General features: G+C 40.8%; 1 protein-coding gene across 1 annotated transcript; it reads left to right on the top strand.

Annotated features, from left to right (window-relative positions):
• The first annotated feature begins 9,641 nt into the window (after positions 1 to 9,641).
• On the top strand, positions 9,642 to 15,068 carry LOC129409766 (uncharacterized). Its single transcript, XM_055156437.1, has 10 exons — positions 9,642 to 9,708; positions 9,754 to 9,852; positions 9,925 to 9,960; positions 10,548 to 10,829; positions 10,915 to 11,178; positions 11,912 to 12,169; positions 13,479 to 13,568; positions 13,650 to 13,665; positions 14,238 to 14,317; positions 14,390 to 15,068. Exons 1-10 carry the CDS (start codon positions 9,690 to 9,692, stop codon positions 14,413 to 14,415), a joined length of 1,170 nt encoding a protein of 389 aa, XP_055012412.1. The 5' UTR covers positions 9,642 to 9,689; the 3' UTR covers positions 14,416 to 15,068.
• Positions 15,069 to 15,469: the final 401 nt, after the last annotated feature.

The following is a 15,469-nucleotide window of genomic DNA, read 5'->3' as shown; positions in this document are numbered from 1 at the left end:
TTTTGGGAGGAAGGAAGGAGGTGCTCTGGAAAAATCATGGGGTCATCTGACTTATTGGAGTCTGTCACCGTGTACACCTCCCATTGCCTGTGCCGTACTCACAACATCCTCTGGGACCTCCCACCCACCGTCTGGTCCAGCTGCTGCCTTCAGACTGAGGTAAAGGTCACTTCAGGTCAGAACCACTAGAATGGCCAACAGCCCCTAACCTCCAGGCGATCACAATCTTTAACAAGCACTTTCTCCTTCCACCGAGGACCCCGTGGGGAAGTTGGACCGACGTGGTCAAAGTAGGAGGCAGACAACAACAAAAATGTCTTTAACCAGACAAAAATTATTTTAAAACCGACTTCTGAAGTTAACATAAACAAAAGTACAAAAAAACAGAAAATAAGTAACTCAAATCAAAGGAAAACAATCTGCACAGAAGTCTCTCCCCTCTTTGCCAACACCTGCTTTGCTATAAATATCTATATAAACTATATAACTATAAAACCAAATACACAAAAATAATGAAACAGAACTTAAACCAGTTCTCCTGTCCACATGGTCCAGCCCTCGACCTCCTTCAAGGTTTTTAAAATGGCCGACATGAGGCACACCCGCTCTTTTGTCTAGACCATGTTGAGCTGCAGGTGAGTATGATGAATGGAAACAAATGAATTAACAAATAAAGCACATTTAAATAAACAATGTCTAATGTGATGATTAACAAAAAGAACCAGGAATTATTGTAACTGTACTGGGTATTGAGAATGACAGAATGTGTGAAATTAAATTAGTGAGTTTCAAAATGGGACAAAGGCATACTCTTTATAGCCCTCCACTCCCCACACCTGCCAGAACTGTGAACTGGACTCTGCACTGATGCAACAAAGTCACCAGCACCTTATACTGCTGTACCTCTTGTCATGTCCTGTCTGTTCCCTTTTATTTGTTATTATTATCCTGTTTTCTGTTGCAGATTTACTTCCTCCCTCTGTGTTCCCGCCTTTGATTACTGCCGCCCTAATTGCTCACCTGTGTCCATTAGCTCCCCTTTTTAGTCTGTGTCGTGTCTTCCCCCATTTGTCAGATGGATGTTTCTGTGTTTGTTGCAAGCCTTTTGGATTTATTAAAAACCTGTAATACTGCGTGACTCTCTTTTGGAGCCAATCTTCACCTACCTGACAGTACAATCTGACCAAGACATGGATCCCCAGACAGTTCGAGCTGCACTCCAAGCAAGGACAGAGAATTCAACAGCAAAAGCAAGTGAGTAGCCTCAGAAAAGAACTCAGATCTGCCAATGGGGTCACCAGGAGGCATTTTCTCATATCTACTCAGATGAACTTTATCATTGAACGACTCAAGCAAATGGAGGTTACATCGTTTCACCTGCGGAGCTACTCCACCTCCCACTCCTGAAGTTGTTTATGCCCTTGTCCTCCTGGATCTTCTCACATTCGTTTGTCAAGTCCTGAGAGATTTTCCGGTGAGTCCGGGGACTGTCGGCCATTTTTGTCTCAATGCGAGTTGCATTTTGAATTCCAACCTGCTTCATTTCCCTCACCGTGCTAAAGTTGCGTTATAATCTCCTATTTGACTGGTCGAGTAGAGCCTGGGCACAGCGGAGTGGGATCGGCGCTTCTACTATCTGTAATTCCCTTCCCTTTTTCAAGACCTTCAACCAAATCTTCCAGACTGTTTCCTGGTCGAGAGGCTGCTAAGGCCTTTCTCATTACGACAAGACGACGCAGTGTGCTGGATTTGCCTTGGAGTTTCGTACTCTCTCAGCTGACAGTGGTGGAATCAGTTGGCCCTAGTGGATGCTTTTTTTAACGGACTTTCTGAGACTATTAAAGACCACCTTACTCCCCTTGATTTACCCTCTGAGTTGGAGGCTTTAATTGCACTGCCTCTAAAATTGATAAGAGGCTGACCGAGAGGAGCGAGTCCGTACCCGTCAGCTTCCCCCACTGTCGAGAAGAATGAACTTCAGGGAGAAGGTTTCCTTCTGTCTCCTCCGAGCCTTCTGTGCCTACTGTTGTTTCAGGAGAACCCATGCAGATTGGTCGCACTAGGCTATCTCTCGCTGAAACATCAGCGCGCATGGACGGGGACGCTGCATTTATTGTGGCCAACTTGGCCATTTCTTGCCTCTTGCCCTGTGAGGAAATGTTGGCCCTATAAAGTCTTCTGTCCTGGTGAGTTCTGCTCTCTTAAGTCCTGTACTAAACGCCAGCTTACCAAGGTTCAGCTTACTACCCCCTCTTGTTCTCGCAGTCTCCCAGCGCTTAATTGATTCCGGAGCCGACTCCAATTCATGGACTTGTTCTTTAGTTAAGGACTTGGCCTCTCCATGCTACCTGTCTCAGCCCATGACAGCTACCGCTCTTGATGGTCGCCTCTGTGCACTGTAACTCATAACACCAGTCCCATTACTCTTCAGTTCCCTGACTCTCACTCTGAACAGATGCATTTTCACATTTTTTGAATCTGCCCCATCACCATTAATCCTTGGCTATCCCTGGCTTACTCAGCACAGCCCCCACATAGACTGGTCTACGGGTGCTATTGTTTCGTGGGGTCCCAGCTGCAAGAATCTGTGTTTTCCCTCTGTGACGCCTTGGCAGATCAACAGTTCCCAGATCTGTCATCTGTTCCTGAATTGTTACATGGAATTGAAAGAGGTCTTCAACAAGGCTAAGGCTAACTTCTTTACCACCTCACCGCTCCTACGACCTGCGCTATTGACCTCCTTCCAGGAACCTCACCGCCCAAGGGACGCCTCTACTCACTGTCAGCTCTCGTGAACACCAAGCTATGGACGACTACATCTCCACTTCTCTTAAAGCTGGAGTTATCGCCCGTCCTCTTCCCCTGCTGGCGCTGGATTTTTCTTTGTTGACAAAAAGGATAAGACTCTCAGACCATGCATTGACTACAGAGACTTAATGACATCACCATCAAGAAACAGGTACCCCCTCCCGTTAATTTCTTCTGGTTTTGAGTTGTTGCAGGGAGCCAAGATTTTCACCAAATTGGACTTGAGAAAATGCTTACCATTTGGTTAGAATAAGGGAGGGGGATGAATGGAAGACAGCCTTTAACACCCCTAGTGGCCACTATATGAATATTTAGTAATGCCTTTTGGCCTGACTAATGCACCTGCTGTGTTCCAGGCTCTGGTCAATGACGTTCTAAGGGACATGTTAAATAAGTTTGTGTTTGTTTATTTAGATGACATTCTCATCTTCTCTCCTGATGTTGAATCTCATGTTTCCCATGTAAAACAGGTGCTGAAGAGACTCCTGGACAATCAATTATATGTTAAAGCAGAAAAGTGCGAGTTTCATGTCTCCTCAGTGTCATTTTTAGGCATGGTGGTTAGCCAGGGAGAGCTGAAGATGGACCCTGGCAAGGTCCAAGCAGTCAAGAACTGGCCCACGCCCTCCTGCCGTAAGGACGTTCAGCGTTTCTTGGGCTTTGCCAATTTTTACCGCAAGTTTATAAAGAAACTTCAGCTCCATTGCCGCACCCTTGCATGCACTTACCTCTTCTAAGTTTCAGTTCTCCTGGTCCACTCAAGCAGAAGAGTCCTTCCAAAAGTTGAAAACTTTGTTCACATCAGCGCCTGTGTTGACTCTTCCGGATCCCTCACGGCAGTTCGTGGTTGAGGTTGATGCATCGGATGTGGGCATTGGAGCAGTTTTGTCACAGAGGTCAGTCAGAGACAATAAGTTGCATCCCTGTGCATTTCTGTCCAAGAAACTTTCTTCTTCAGAGCGCAACTACGATATTGGGGACCGAGCTTCTGGCTATAAAGGTGGCATTGGAGGAGTGGAGACATCTACTGGAAGGGACTGAACAACCTTTCCTTGTATGGACAGACCATAAGAACCTGGAATATCTCAAGTCAGCGAAAAGACTAAACCCAAGGCAAGCAAGGTGGGCACTTTTCTTTTCACGATTCAACTTTACTGTCTCTTATCGCCCTGGATCCAAGAATCTTAAGCCTGACTCTTTGTCGAGACTCTTTTGTTCGAGGTATTCTCCCAGAGTCCAGCGCTCCTATTCTGCCGAGCTCCTGTTTTGTTCGCGCCATCTCTTGGAGCATTGAGAGCAGAGTCAGAGAGGCCTTGCGTAAATGTTGAAGTTCCTCTGAACGTACCACCTAATCGTCTGTTCGTTCCCCTTGAGCTCCGAGGAGAGGTAATTGTGTGGGCACATTCCTCTCTCAATCTCCTGCCATCCTGGTGTGCAAAGAACTCTATTCAGAGCCAGAGAGAGGTTTGGTGGCCTAAAATGAAGAAAGACATAACAGAATTTGTTGCAGCCTGTGATGTGTGTTGCCGCAACAAGTCCTCCACTTCACCTGCCTCTGGACTCCTGCACCCTCTGCCGGTACCTCGTCGCCCTTGGTCGGACATTTCTTTAGATTTTGTTACTGGATTGCCCAGCTCTGATGGTAATACCACTGTACTGACTGTTGTTGACAGATTTTCTAAAATGGTCAGATTCATTCCATTGCCTAAACTGCTACTGCCAAGGAGACAGCTGAGCACTCCTAACCACATCTGTCGAGTGTTTGGTTTCCTAGGAATGTGCTTTCTGACCGGGGTCCACAGTTCATTGCCCAGTTCTGGAAAGCCTTCTGCCATCTTCTTGGAGCCACTGTGAGCCTGTCTTCTGGTCACCATCCCCAAACCAATGGACAGACTGAACGAGTGAATCAGGTTCTAGAGACGGGACTGCGCTGTCTTACCTCTCAGAATCCTTCCTCATGGAGTAAAGTGTTGGTATGGCTCGAATATGCTCACAATACTCTGCCTAACGCATCCACAGGGTTGTCCCCGTTCAAGTGTGTTTTTGGCTATCAGCCGCCTCTGTTCCCAGCCCTGGAACGAGAGGTTGATGTGCCCTCTGCCCAAGCTCTTATTCGTCGCTGCCGTCGCACTTGGTCAAGGGCTCGCCACGCACTGCTCCAGAGTTCGGACGTTTATAAAAGAGCTGCTGATCGTAAGAGACGCGCTGCACCCACCTACCTGATTGGCCAGAGGGTTTGGCTGTCCACAAAGGACCTACCACTGAGGGTGGAGTCTCGCAAGTTGGCCCCACGCTTTTGTTGGTCCATTCCCAGTATCAAAGTGATAAATCCTGTAGCTGTGAGGTTACAACTTCCTAAGTCCATGCGTGTCCATCCTACCTTTCACGTCAGCCGCCTGAAGCCAGTCAAGGATAGCTCTTTGGTCCCTGCCACCAGACCCACCACCCCCCCCGGATCATGGATGGGGGGCCTGTCTACTCTGTTCGGCGGTTACTGGCTGTTCGCCGTAAAGGGCAGGGGTTTCCAGTATTTGGTCGACTGGGAGGGTTATGTCCTGAGGAACGATCGTGGGTCTCTGCCAGTAATATTCTGGATCCGGACCTTATTAGTGACTTTCACCGCCGCCACCCTCAGGATCCTGGGCCGTCGGGTGCCGGCCCATAGAGGGGGGTACTGTCATGTCCTGTCTGTTCCCTTTTATTTTGTTATTACTTATCCTGTTTTCTGTTGCAGATTTACTTCCTCCCTCTTGTGTTCCCGCCTTTGATTACTGCCCCGCCCTAATGTGCTGCACCTGTGTCCCATTAGCTCCCCTTTTTAGTCTGTGTCGTGTCTTCCCCCATTTGTCAGATTGTCTTTCTGTTCTTTGGATGTTTCTGTGTTTGTTGCAAGCCTTTTGGATTTATTAAAAACCTGTTAATACTGCGTTGACTCTGGGTCTTTTGGAGCCAATCTTCACACTACCTGACACCTCTGCCTCTATGCCCTGTTATTGTGTTACTGCTGTAAATACTTCAACTGTGTATATATTTACAATCCAGTATTTGCACTTTATGAATTGCACTGATTCTTTTTACACTACTAATTTTGTTGTTACTTGTGACAATGACAATAAATCCTTGCATCTTGAATCTTAACCTTCTTCATTTTTTGCAAATTACTGCTTTTAGTATTTATTTTACATATATTTATTTTGGTGTTTTGGATTATACATCAGGCCCAGCTGAACTTGGTTTAAAAATATCCAACAGGTAGCCCATTAAAAATGTACTTCCAGGTTTGGTTTGGGCAAGAATCATTTGGTGACGCCACATTAACTTCACGTCTTTATACAGTTATATACGCTTTAGTCCATACCAACGGGTGAACAAATGAACTACTGCTAGGAAGGACTCAACTAAAGCAGAAATAAAGCATAATCCTTTGAAGATCTACGGACAGCCAAAATTATAATTTAAAAGTAGACTATTTTCAGTTTGTGGGACCATGGTGTAAGTCAGGGGAGTCCCACTTTTTTCATCAAGGGCCGCATTATCTAAACACAGACAAAGCGGAGGGCTGATCAAGGGCCGTAGACTGATGCTCAGTACAGTCAATAATTGAAATATGTGCATGTTTAAACATGTTACAAGCCATGAGCCATCAGTCTTTATTCATGCTAAAATCCTTAAAACCACACACTAAATATTAAATATTAGCTTTTTCAAGGTAGATTTTCAAAAAAAAATTGCAGTAAAAAGTACATTTTTCAATCCAAAACATGCTACATAGGTCTCCAGGAAGAACAGTTGATAGCTAAGGTCAGTTAAATACAATCAATCATTTAACCTGCAACTACAGGAGAAAAATAACACTGGTGCTACACCCTGGTACAATGCATTTCTCCTGTTAAGGTTAATGTAAAAATTGTACACTGTCCCTGTCTCATTAAATAAATAAATTACTAAAATTAATTAATTAATTAATTAATTAAAAAAAAAAAAAAAAAAAAAGATGCAAGGTAATTTGGGCCAATTCACCTGGAAACCTGAGGGCCAAGAAAAAATGTATCTGAGGGCCGCATTTGGCCCATGAGCCATAGTTTGGACATGCCTAGTTTAAGTGGAATAAACAACGAGGAGCAGTGTGTTACACAGTTTTAATTTTGCTGACTGTCAGTATAACACACCACTTCTACTGTCTACTTTCACTTCAGTTAAATTATTTTGAAAATACTTGTGTACAGTTTTGGGAGGAAGGAAGGAGGTGCTCTGGAAAAATCATGGGGTCATCTGACTTATTGGAGTCTGTCACCGTGTACACCTCCCATTGCCTGTGCCGTACTCACAACATCCTCTGGGACCTCCCACCCACCGTCTGGTCCAGCTGCTGCCTTCAGACTGAGGTACAGGTCACTTCAGGTCAGAACCACTAGAATGGCCAACAGCCCCTAACCTCCAGGCGATCACAATCTTTAACAAGCACTTTCTCCTTCCACCGAGGACCCCGTGGGGAAGTTGGACCGACGTGGTCAAAGTAGGAGGCAGACAACAACAAAAATGTCTTTAACCAGACAAAAAATTATTTTAAAACCGACTTCTGAAGTTAACACAAACAAAAGTACAAAAAAACAGAAAATAAGTAACTCAAATCAAAGGAAAACAATCTGCACAGAAGTCTCTCCCCTCTTTGCCAACACCTGCTTTGCTATAAATATCTATATAAACTATATAACTATAAAACCAAATACACAAAAATAATGAAACAGAACTTAAACCAGTTCTCCTGTCCACATGGTCCAGCCCTCGACCTCCTTCAAGGTTCTGGACCATGTTGAGCTGCAGGTGAGTATGATGAATGGAAACTGAAATGAATTAACAAATAAAGCACATTTAAAGAAACAATGTCTAATGTGATGATTAACAAAAAGAACCAGGAATTATTGTAACTGTACTGGGTATTGAGAATGACAGAATGTGTGAAATTAAATTAGTGAGTTTCAAAATGGGACAAAGGCATACTCTTTATAGCCCTCCACTCCCCACACCTGCCAGAACTGTGAACTGGACTCTGCACTGATGCAACAAAGTCACCAGCACCTTATACTGCTGTACCTCTGCCTCTATGCCCTGTTATTGTGTTACTGCTGTAAATACTTCAACTGTGTATATATTTACAATCCAGTATTTGCACTTTATGAATTGCACTGATTCTTTTTACACTACTAATTTTGTTGTTACTTGTGACAATGACAATAAATCCTTGCATCTTGAATCTTAACCTTCTCATTTCCGTTCTTGGCAGGATGGAGACGGCTTTGACGAAGGGGTTCCACTTCAGATATAGTCTACCTGTGACACAAATGCCTGACAAGCATGTTGCATAGCCTTGTGTAATGTTTCATGTGGGTTTACATTTGATATTGCGTGCTTTTTTGTTTTACTTTTTAACATGTGTTGCAGTTTGATGAGACAGAACCCTGATACATTTGAGAACATAAACTGCTAACATATTACTGTGACAAATTTGTTGTACTTGAACCATAAAGTGTCCTGGTGGTGTCCTCATAAGCTCTCCAGTGGGCGGCTCATACCCATAGCAGCAAAGGTAAAAGGAGCTGTTAACTTTACAAAGATCACTTAATGACATCATGATGTGGAGCAGAGCATTTTGAGATTTGGGGATGTAAACAAACTAATAAACCAGGATATGTTTTTGAGGAAGTAACAGCATTATAACATTTGTCTGACCAGCCAGGCCTTTCTACACAATGTAGAAGGGACTGGAACCGAAACATAGAGGGTGACAAAACACCGTCCAAATTTTAGATGATCCAACCACAGAAGCAGATTTGAATCATGTGTCCATCAACATGTGCTCTCGAAAATTCTTGTAATATTCAGAACAAAATATATAACTTCTATTACCTGAGATAAGTAATATTTTGGTGCTTCCATTGTTGATTCTGTAAAAATTTACACTGTCAGATATTTTTTCTCCTTTTTAATGTGTAAACAGACATTTTTGGTTTTGACGCAAACAGACTGTGCCTCTCTCTGATTGAATAATCTGCCTGTCAATGACTCGGTCTGAAATCAGGGAGACAGGTTAAGGCTCCATATCCACTCGTCTTTGTAAATGGTGAAGTTTTGTTTTGTTAAGCCTGTGCTTCTGGCTGACCAGGTCATTATAACATGGCAATTTTGTGTAATATAGGATCTTCAAATGATATATGTTTTCTGTCTTAAAATCAGTTCGATTTCATTTTAAAGAGTTTTTGTTTTGTTTGGGTGTCACACTATCACACTACAGCTGACAATAACTAGCATGCTAATTGTGCACCAGTGTTACTTCCTGGTTCACAGTCAATAACATTGCTTAAATTGATACAGACTGCACACATTGTGATTTTATCCCTAAGAATGGCTGACTATTTTAGCTGGTGGTTTCTATGAGACCCTTTTCAGTTTGTATATTGAAGTTGTGTTCTTGAGTCTATTTGCATGTACAATTGCACGTCCCAAATTATAAACAACTTTACACTTTTAGTTGGTCTGATTTTTTGTTTTGTATGTTTTTTGTTGTTGCATGTGGTAAAACGTGGTGAAATTAGTTAAATGAATCTTAATTGTGTCTTTTTTTATTTTTTTGCACAAAAGTATGCCCTCTGGTGTTCATAATTCTAAAAATCCTCAAACTCTGCTGGGCTGTTACAGGAAGTGTTTATTTCCTTCTTTAAGTGTGAAATATGTCAGTGTGAAAAAGAAGGTGCAAAGATTAAGGTTGATGTAAACAAAACCTTGTGAGCCTCTGATCCGCCCACTCAACTCTCCTCAGAAACCTCAGCTCATCACAATCTATTTGGGTTCTTCTGCTTTAATATCCGGTTGACCATTGCTGCATGTACATAAGTACATACTGTAAGTGTGAATGATTGTATTTCCTCCTTAACATCTCTAGTGAAGCATTGTCCACTTTAGCTGCACTGTTCTTGATCCTGTCTGCTGTAAGGATGCTGCAGATTTTAATCAGCATTTTAATTTTGATTAATTTGCAATCAGCTGGTGAGTATGGTGCTTTTGAGAACATGTGATGAGATAAAAATGACTTTTATTTATAACATGTTTGAATTTTAGTGTTGTTCAGCTTGGATATGACGGAGGATGCAAAGGGTAAAACACATTTTATTTGTATAGACTTATTTGAACTGTGTAAAAGTGTTTTTATTTGTATTTTAGGTGTTAAGCTGTACATTTCCTCTCGAAGATCTTGTTTTTACATTGAAGAGACTATTAGATTTGACTGTGACGTACATGGTAGGCACTGAAACTTGACTCTACAGAGGAATGGACACTTGGTACAGTGGAGTGTTTACTGCTCTTTTATCCTACAAAACCTGACAGTGGACATGAGTTGAGATTACCAGTGTACTGCTCCTTCACTTGACTTCACAAATCTGGCCATAAAGAGTAATGTGATCTCTGTCTCTGTAATTGGTAAGAATTTCAACTCTTAACATCAAATGTGTGATGCAGAATTTAAACTTAAGGTCATCATTTAAAGTGCAGTGGTGTAGCCTATTTATATAATGTGTTCATTTTGATACCTGATGGTGCAATACAGTCTCTCACTGTTCAGCATGTATGCTGCTTATGATAAAGATGATGTAGACACTTGAGGTCATGACGACTTGACTTTTGACACAAGCTCTGTCTATTGTAGGTGTAAACTTTTCTGACTTTATCTCTGAACCCAACAGCGGACAAACCCCGGGCTGTGTTGACTGCACATGGAGACACTGTGCTGCGGGGGACATATACATTCCCTAATCTGACCTGCTCTATCAATGACCCTGATCATGACTGGACGTACGAATGGTTTATAGACAGCTCAGACTATGGGCACAAGTTTGAAGAAGCTCAAACCATCTCTACGCATGATGTTGGAACATACAGATGCAGAGGGATAAAACAAGAGCCTGCCCTAAATCTAAGTAAATTCTTCACTGAATACAGTAATGCAGTCTACATAGAGGAAATAAGTGAGTGGGGAAATACAATGCGGTTTAATTGGAGTTTCATTTAGTTGAGCTGTTCAGTGTATTTTTTGTGTGTGTTTTTCCACAGTATCAAACAAAGCCACAATAAAAGTTCAAAACTCAGAGTTTTGTCCTGGAGAGAACATCAGTATGACATGTGAAGTCAATGAACAGCGCAGACCTATTCTCTGGTTGTATGAATGGAAAACCACCAGATCTTATGACATCCCTCCATCACGGGAGAAGTTTGAAATCAGAAACGCTTCAGAGGCCCATTCTGGAGAATACTGGTGCAGATGGACATTCAACAGATATGTTTTTACAGACTGGAGTCCACCAGTCACTGTTATAGGTAAGTCACATGCAATATCATCATATTGACCAAAAAGTGTTCACATGAACAATGAACATTTTACACAAATCAACCTGCTTTATATCATATTTTAGCAATAAACCTTTTCTCAAATTCTCCATTGAAATGAATGGGATTTCCAATTAAGTGGAAGTGCCACCACAAAGAAAGCGCCATGTGGAAGCAGATATAGAGTTTAAGAATGTCGAATCTCTTTGGAAAGATCAGGAGGAGTGAGTCTGCACTGTGATGTGTGAATCCATCGCCCTGTGGATACTTTTGAGCGCAAAAACAGGTCAACAGATAGTTTGCTTTGCAGGCCCTTTTTTATTACCCAAACACAATGCCTGGTCAGAAATGGATGGGAAAGGGGGTTTATTTTGAAGAAGAGGAATTGGAAAGTGTTTGTTTGGCATACAATGAAAGAAAGAGTTGTTGTTTATTGAAGTATAAAAGCAATGATATATAGCATGCTATACTAGTAGAAGCAGTTAGCAACATGTAAGACCTACACCCTTTTATAAATATAATAGGCGACTAGAGCCCAGATGCTCCAGAGGTTGGCACAGGTGCAGATGTACAGGGTCTTCTAACTGTACTTAATATTTGTAACCACAATGTGATTATATTACAAAAGAGCATTTGTGATTTTGTTTAATTTTGTTTAGTTTTGTTTCATCTATTTGTTAAAATTTAAATAAATAATGTACTTTTTTTTTTTTTTTATCCACAGTCAACCCCAAGGCCACAGTGAGTGCAGATACCACCTTTTTACCAGCAGGGGGCACAGTGACACTGAGCTGCTCCGTCAGTCCGTCTTCATCTGGATGGAAGTTTTACTGGTACAAAGACACACAGGCCACTCTGCTGCAGACCACAGATGAGGCAGTGCTGAATGTCTCCGAGAGGGGGCGCTATTGGTGCAGAGGAGAGAGAGGAAGCCCAATCTGCCACACAGCGTTCAGTGAGCCGATCAGCATCCAGGAAATAGGTCAATAATCTTAGAAGAGCTGTCAAAGATAAGACATGGTTATGGCAGAACTGTAGGCCTACTTGTGTAGTGCTGTGGTAACAAGTCAAATAAATGTTTCTTGTAAATACAAGTATTTCAAACAAAGATAAAATTAGAAGAAACATCCGTTTTACTTTTGTCCTGCTGACAAATGTAATTTTCCTATTCTATTAAAGGTGCACTGTGTAACTTTTCTGTTGGGGGGGGGGGGGTCTCTACCGACTTGTCTCCATGGAAATGCAACTGATTTTCTGGAAATGTTCTATATTTTGGCATTAAACATATCCCCTGCAGTTACTCTATTTTGGGAATAGTTTTATTGCTAAACAACTAAAAACATGCATTTGTGCAGTGAACAGGGTCGCCTCTCCACAGATCTGACTGTACCTAAGCCTATGTCTCCTGTTTCTATTATGAAGACAGATGCACTGGAACAAACAAGACAAAACAAGAATATCTTAATAAAGACAAGCAAACCCTTGACCAGAAAAATGACACAGTGTACAGCAAGTATTATTTGAAATTGTAATTTTTAAAAAACAGATTTAGTGGACTTTTCAGAACTTTTAAACATGTTATAACTGTTTTTCTTCTCATTTACATTTTTCACCACCGCTCTGTATTTACTTCTTAATCTGTGAAACATGTAGGGTACAGCAGCGTCGCAGAGCTATTTTGGTACAAATGTAAAAACATATTTTTGTTCCCATTGAGCACTACAGTTTTGTCATGTGGAAGTCAGCAGACGGGTTTCTTTTATAAAGCTGTTTTAAATCAATATACAAAAAGTCCAAAGTACAGTGGTGAAACGTAACAAAGTAGTACTTAAGTACAAATTTTAGGTATCTGTACCTTACTTCAGTGGATACTTTTTACTTTTACTTCACTACATTTGAGAGGTTTCTGTACTTTCCCCTCCACTACATTTTTGAACTGAACTAAAAAGGCTGAAAGTTTATTTTTAACATACAAAAAATATACAAATATAAACAGCCAGGGAAAAAAAACAACTATTGATTCAATTGAATAAAAGTCAGCACAAATCTTTATCAAAATCATTACATTTGAAGCTTTATTAGATCTCAGAATCTGCAAAGTACTTTTACTTTTTACTCTTTAGTTTTTACTCTTTTTTTTCACAATAGGTACTTTTTTGACCTGGTATCTGTACTTTTATTTAAGTAATAAAATCAAATACTTCTTCCATAATTATTCATTCATATATTTAACTATATAGCAGACACAAGCACAATTTGTCTTCTTTAAAACCTTGTATTTGTTGTTTTAGACATATCCTCCATTATCATTGGAGTTGTATGTGCTGCTGTTCTGCTCATCCTCTTCCCTCTGATCTTGTGTCGGTACAAGAAAACTAGAGGTAAGCAAAAAATATATATATATATACTTATAAACGCACAAGTCGTTCTTATAATTATTATTATTATTTTGATTATTACAGAAGGACGTCAGAACAGGTTGGCTTTATCAGTTCATTTCAATATAGTTGTCAGTATGTATGTGTATCAATTAAACGGCCCATATTACTCTATTTTCTGATCTATGTTATAATGTTGTCTGCTCATCAAAAACAGACCTGGAGTTGTGTTTTGTTTCTTACACACATGTTTAACACACAAACCCTGCATATTTAGGATGAGTTTTTCTTTCTCGATTCCACCTTGTGATGTCATGTGGTAATACAAAAAGTGCTCTGCTGTTTTTAAAACCCATACACTTTCACTAGAATAATTTGGATGATTTCAGACCTGGAATTGCCAAGCTCCACCGAAGTAAATGTGAAATGTAGCTGTTAACTTGAAAATTACTGCTTCGTGACATCACAACGTGGAACAGAGCATTTTTAGCATTGGAGATGTAGACAGACTAATAAACCAGGATTACTCAAACATGTGTGAATGAAACAAAACATAACTTTGGTTATGTTTTTGATGAGGTGACAACATTATACGTGGCTTAAAGCTCACAAGAGTCAATTTTATGTAATATAAGACCTTTAAGTAATAAATAAATAATTGTATTTTTTTAGTAATGATGAAACTGGTGGAGCTGATTACCAAAATCTGACCGAGGAAAAACATCAGGACCTGTATTCAGATCTTCTTCACAGTCAGTTCAACTAAACAATCCACTCAAATTCAATGTTAAATTTGTTTTAATAATTTGTCATTTTTTCTGCAGGTGATGTAGGTGTCTGTGCTAACTAAGAAATGAGGCCCTATGTCTAAAATTCCGAACTGTCCATTTAAAGTGGCTTCTTTTTGTTTTTCTTCATTCAGTGTGTTGTATATGCTTTCAGCTGATGTAATCAACATTTCTCAGGGGTGAAACTAACTGCAGGCACTGCTCTGTCTGAAGCTCTGTTACTCTTTTTAGACTTTAACCTGATCTTTGGTTTTAACACAGTCTGATCAGAAAGAGCTGATTTTAGTTGGAACTACAACAGGAGAGCTGATCTGTGCACCTTCCATTATACACTTTCACAGTAACAGTTATAACCCTGTAGCTTTAAATAAGTGCAGTCTGTTTTTTAATGCGAGATATGTCATTGCTAAAAAAATGAGGAAATTATAAGTATGATTAAGAGTGTTCAAGAGTAATTTTGTATCATTATTTGTGTTTAGATTGCAATGTTTTATTTTTGTGTATTCTGTGTTCTGTATGTCTCAGGGACTGCAGAAGGAAATGAGCTCTGTTATAATCTGTTATAATCTGTTATAATCTGTTATAATTACATGCAACTTCAGTGTCTCTTTGATTACTGTCCCTGTACATGATCTTTGTAAAATAAACTAAAAAACAAACAACAACAATGTCATACTATGGAACATCCAAGGCAAAGCAAACAAGTAGCGCACCCCTCACCAGAAAAGTTACATATTGAGTTACACCTTTAAATAAATGTAATAAATGTAAATAAATGTCTGGCTCCTCAATATTTACTGAGCTGAAGTTGGTAAAGTGTGTTTTTCTCCCAGTACAGTCAGATCAGTATTGGGAGATCAGATTGGATTGATTAAAATTTCCCAGTATCATTGCTTTTCCGAACCCTCCTCCTTGTGCGTGCTTGACCCAGTTTCTGCTCCGGTCCCAGGTGGCTGGTAGTGAGTAGTAAGATTGGGAAGAAGCTCTTTGTAGTACTGAAGTGCCATAACTAAGCTCTGAATTAAACATGCAGCAAAGAGAGGAGACAAGGACGCAAGGAAGGAGGTAGGAGGCAAGGGGAGGAAGCATAGGTTAGTCATGATGTAGCCCCGGTGT

This window comes from Boleophthalmus pectinirostris, unplaced genomic scaffold (genome assembly GCF_026225935.1).
Source record: "Boleophthalmus pectinirostris isolate CB_2022bp ecotype Guang Dong unplaced genomic scaffold, ASM2622593v1 HiC_scaffold_20, whole genome shotgun sequence".
NCBI lineage: Eukaryota > Metazoa > Chordata > Actinopteri > Gobiiformes > Gobiidae > Boleophthalmus > Boleophthalmus pectinirostris.
The sequence above is the reverse complement of the archived record's forward strand: the minus strand, read 5'-3'. Positions and strand labels throughout refer to the sequence as shown.

Excerpts from the sequence above, each read along its gene's own strand:
- LOC129409766 (XM_055156437.1), top strand. Across the intron at positions 9,853-9,924 it reads GATTAATTTGCAATCAGCTG|TGTTGTTCAGCTTGGATATG; the intron begins GTGAGTATGGTG and ends TTTGAATTTTAG. Across the intron at positions 10,830-10,914 it reads AGTCTACATAGAGGAAATAA|TATCAAACAAAGCCACAATA; the intron begins GTGAGTGGGGAA and ends GTTTTTCCACAG.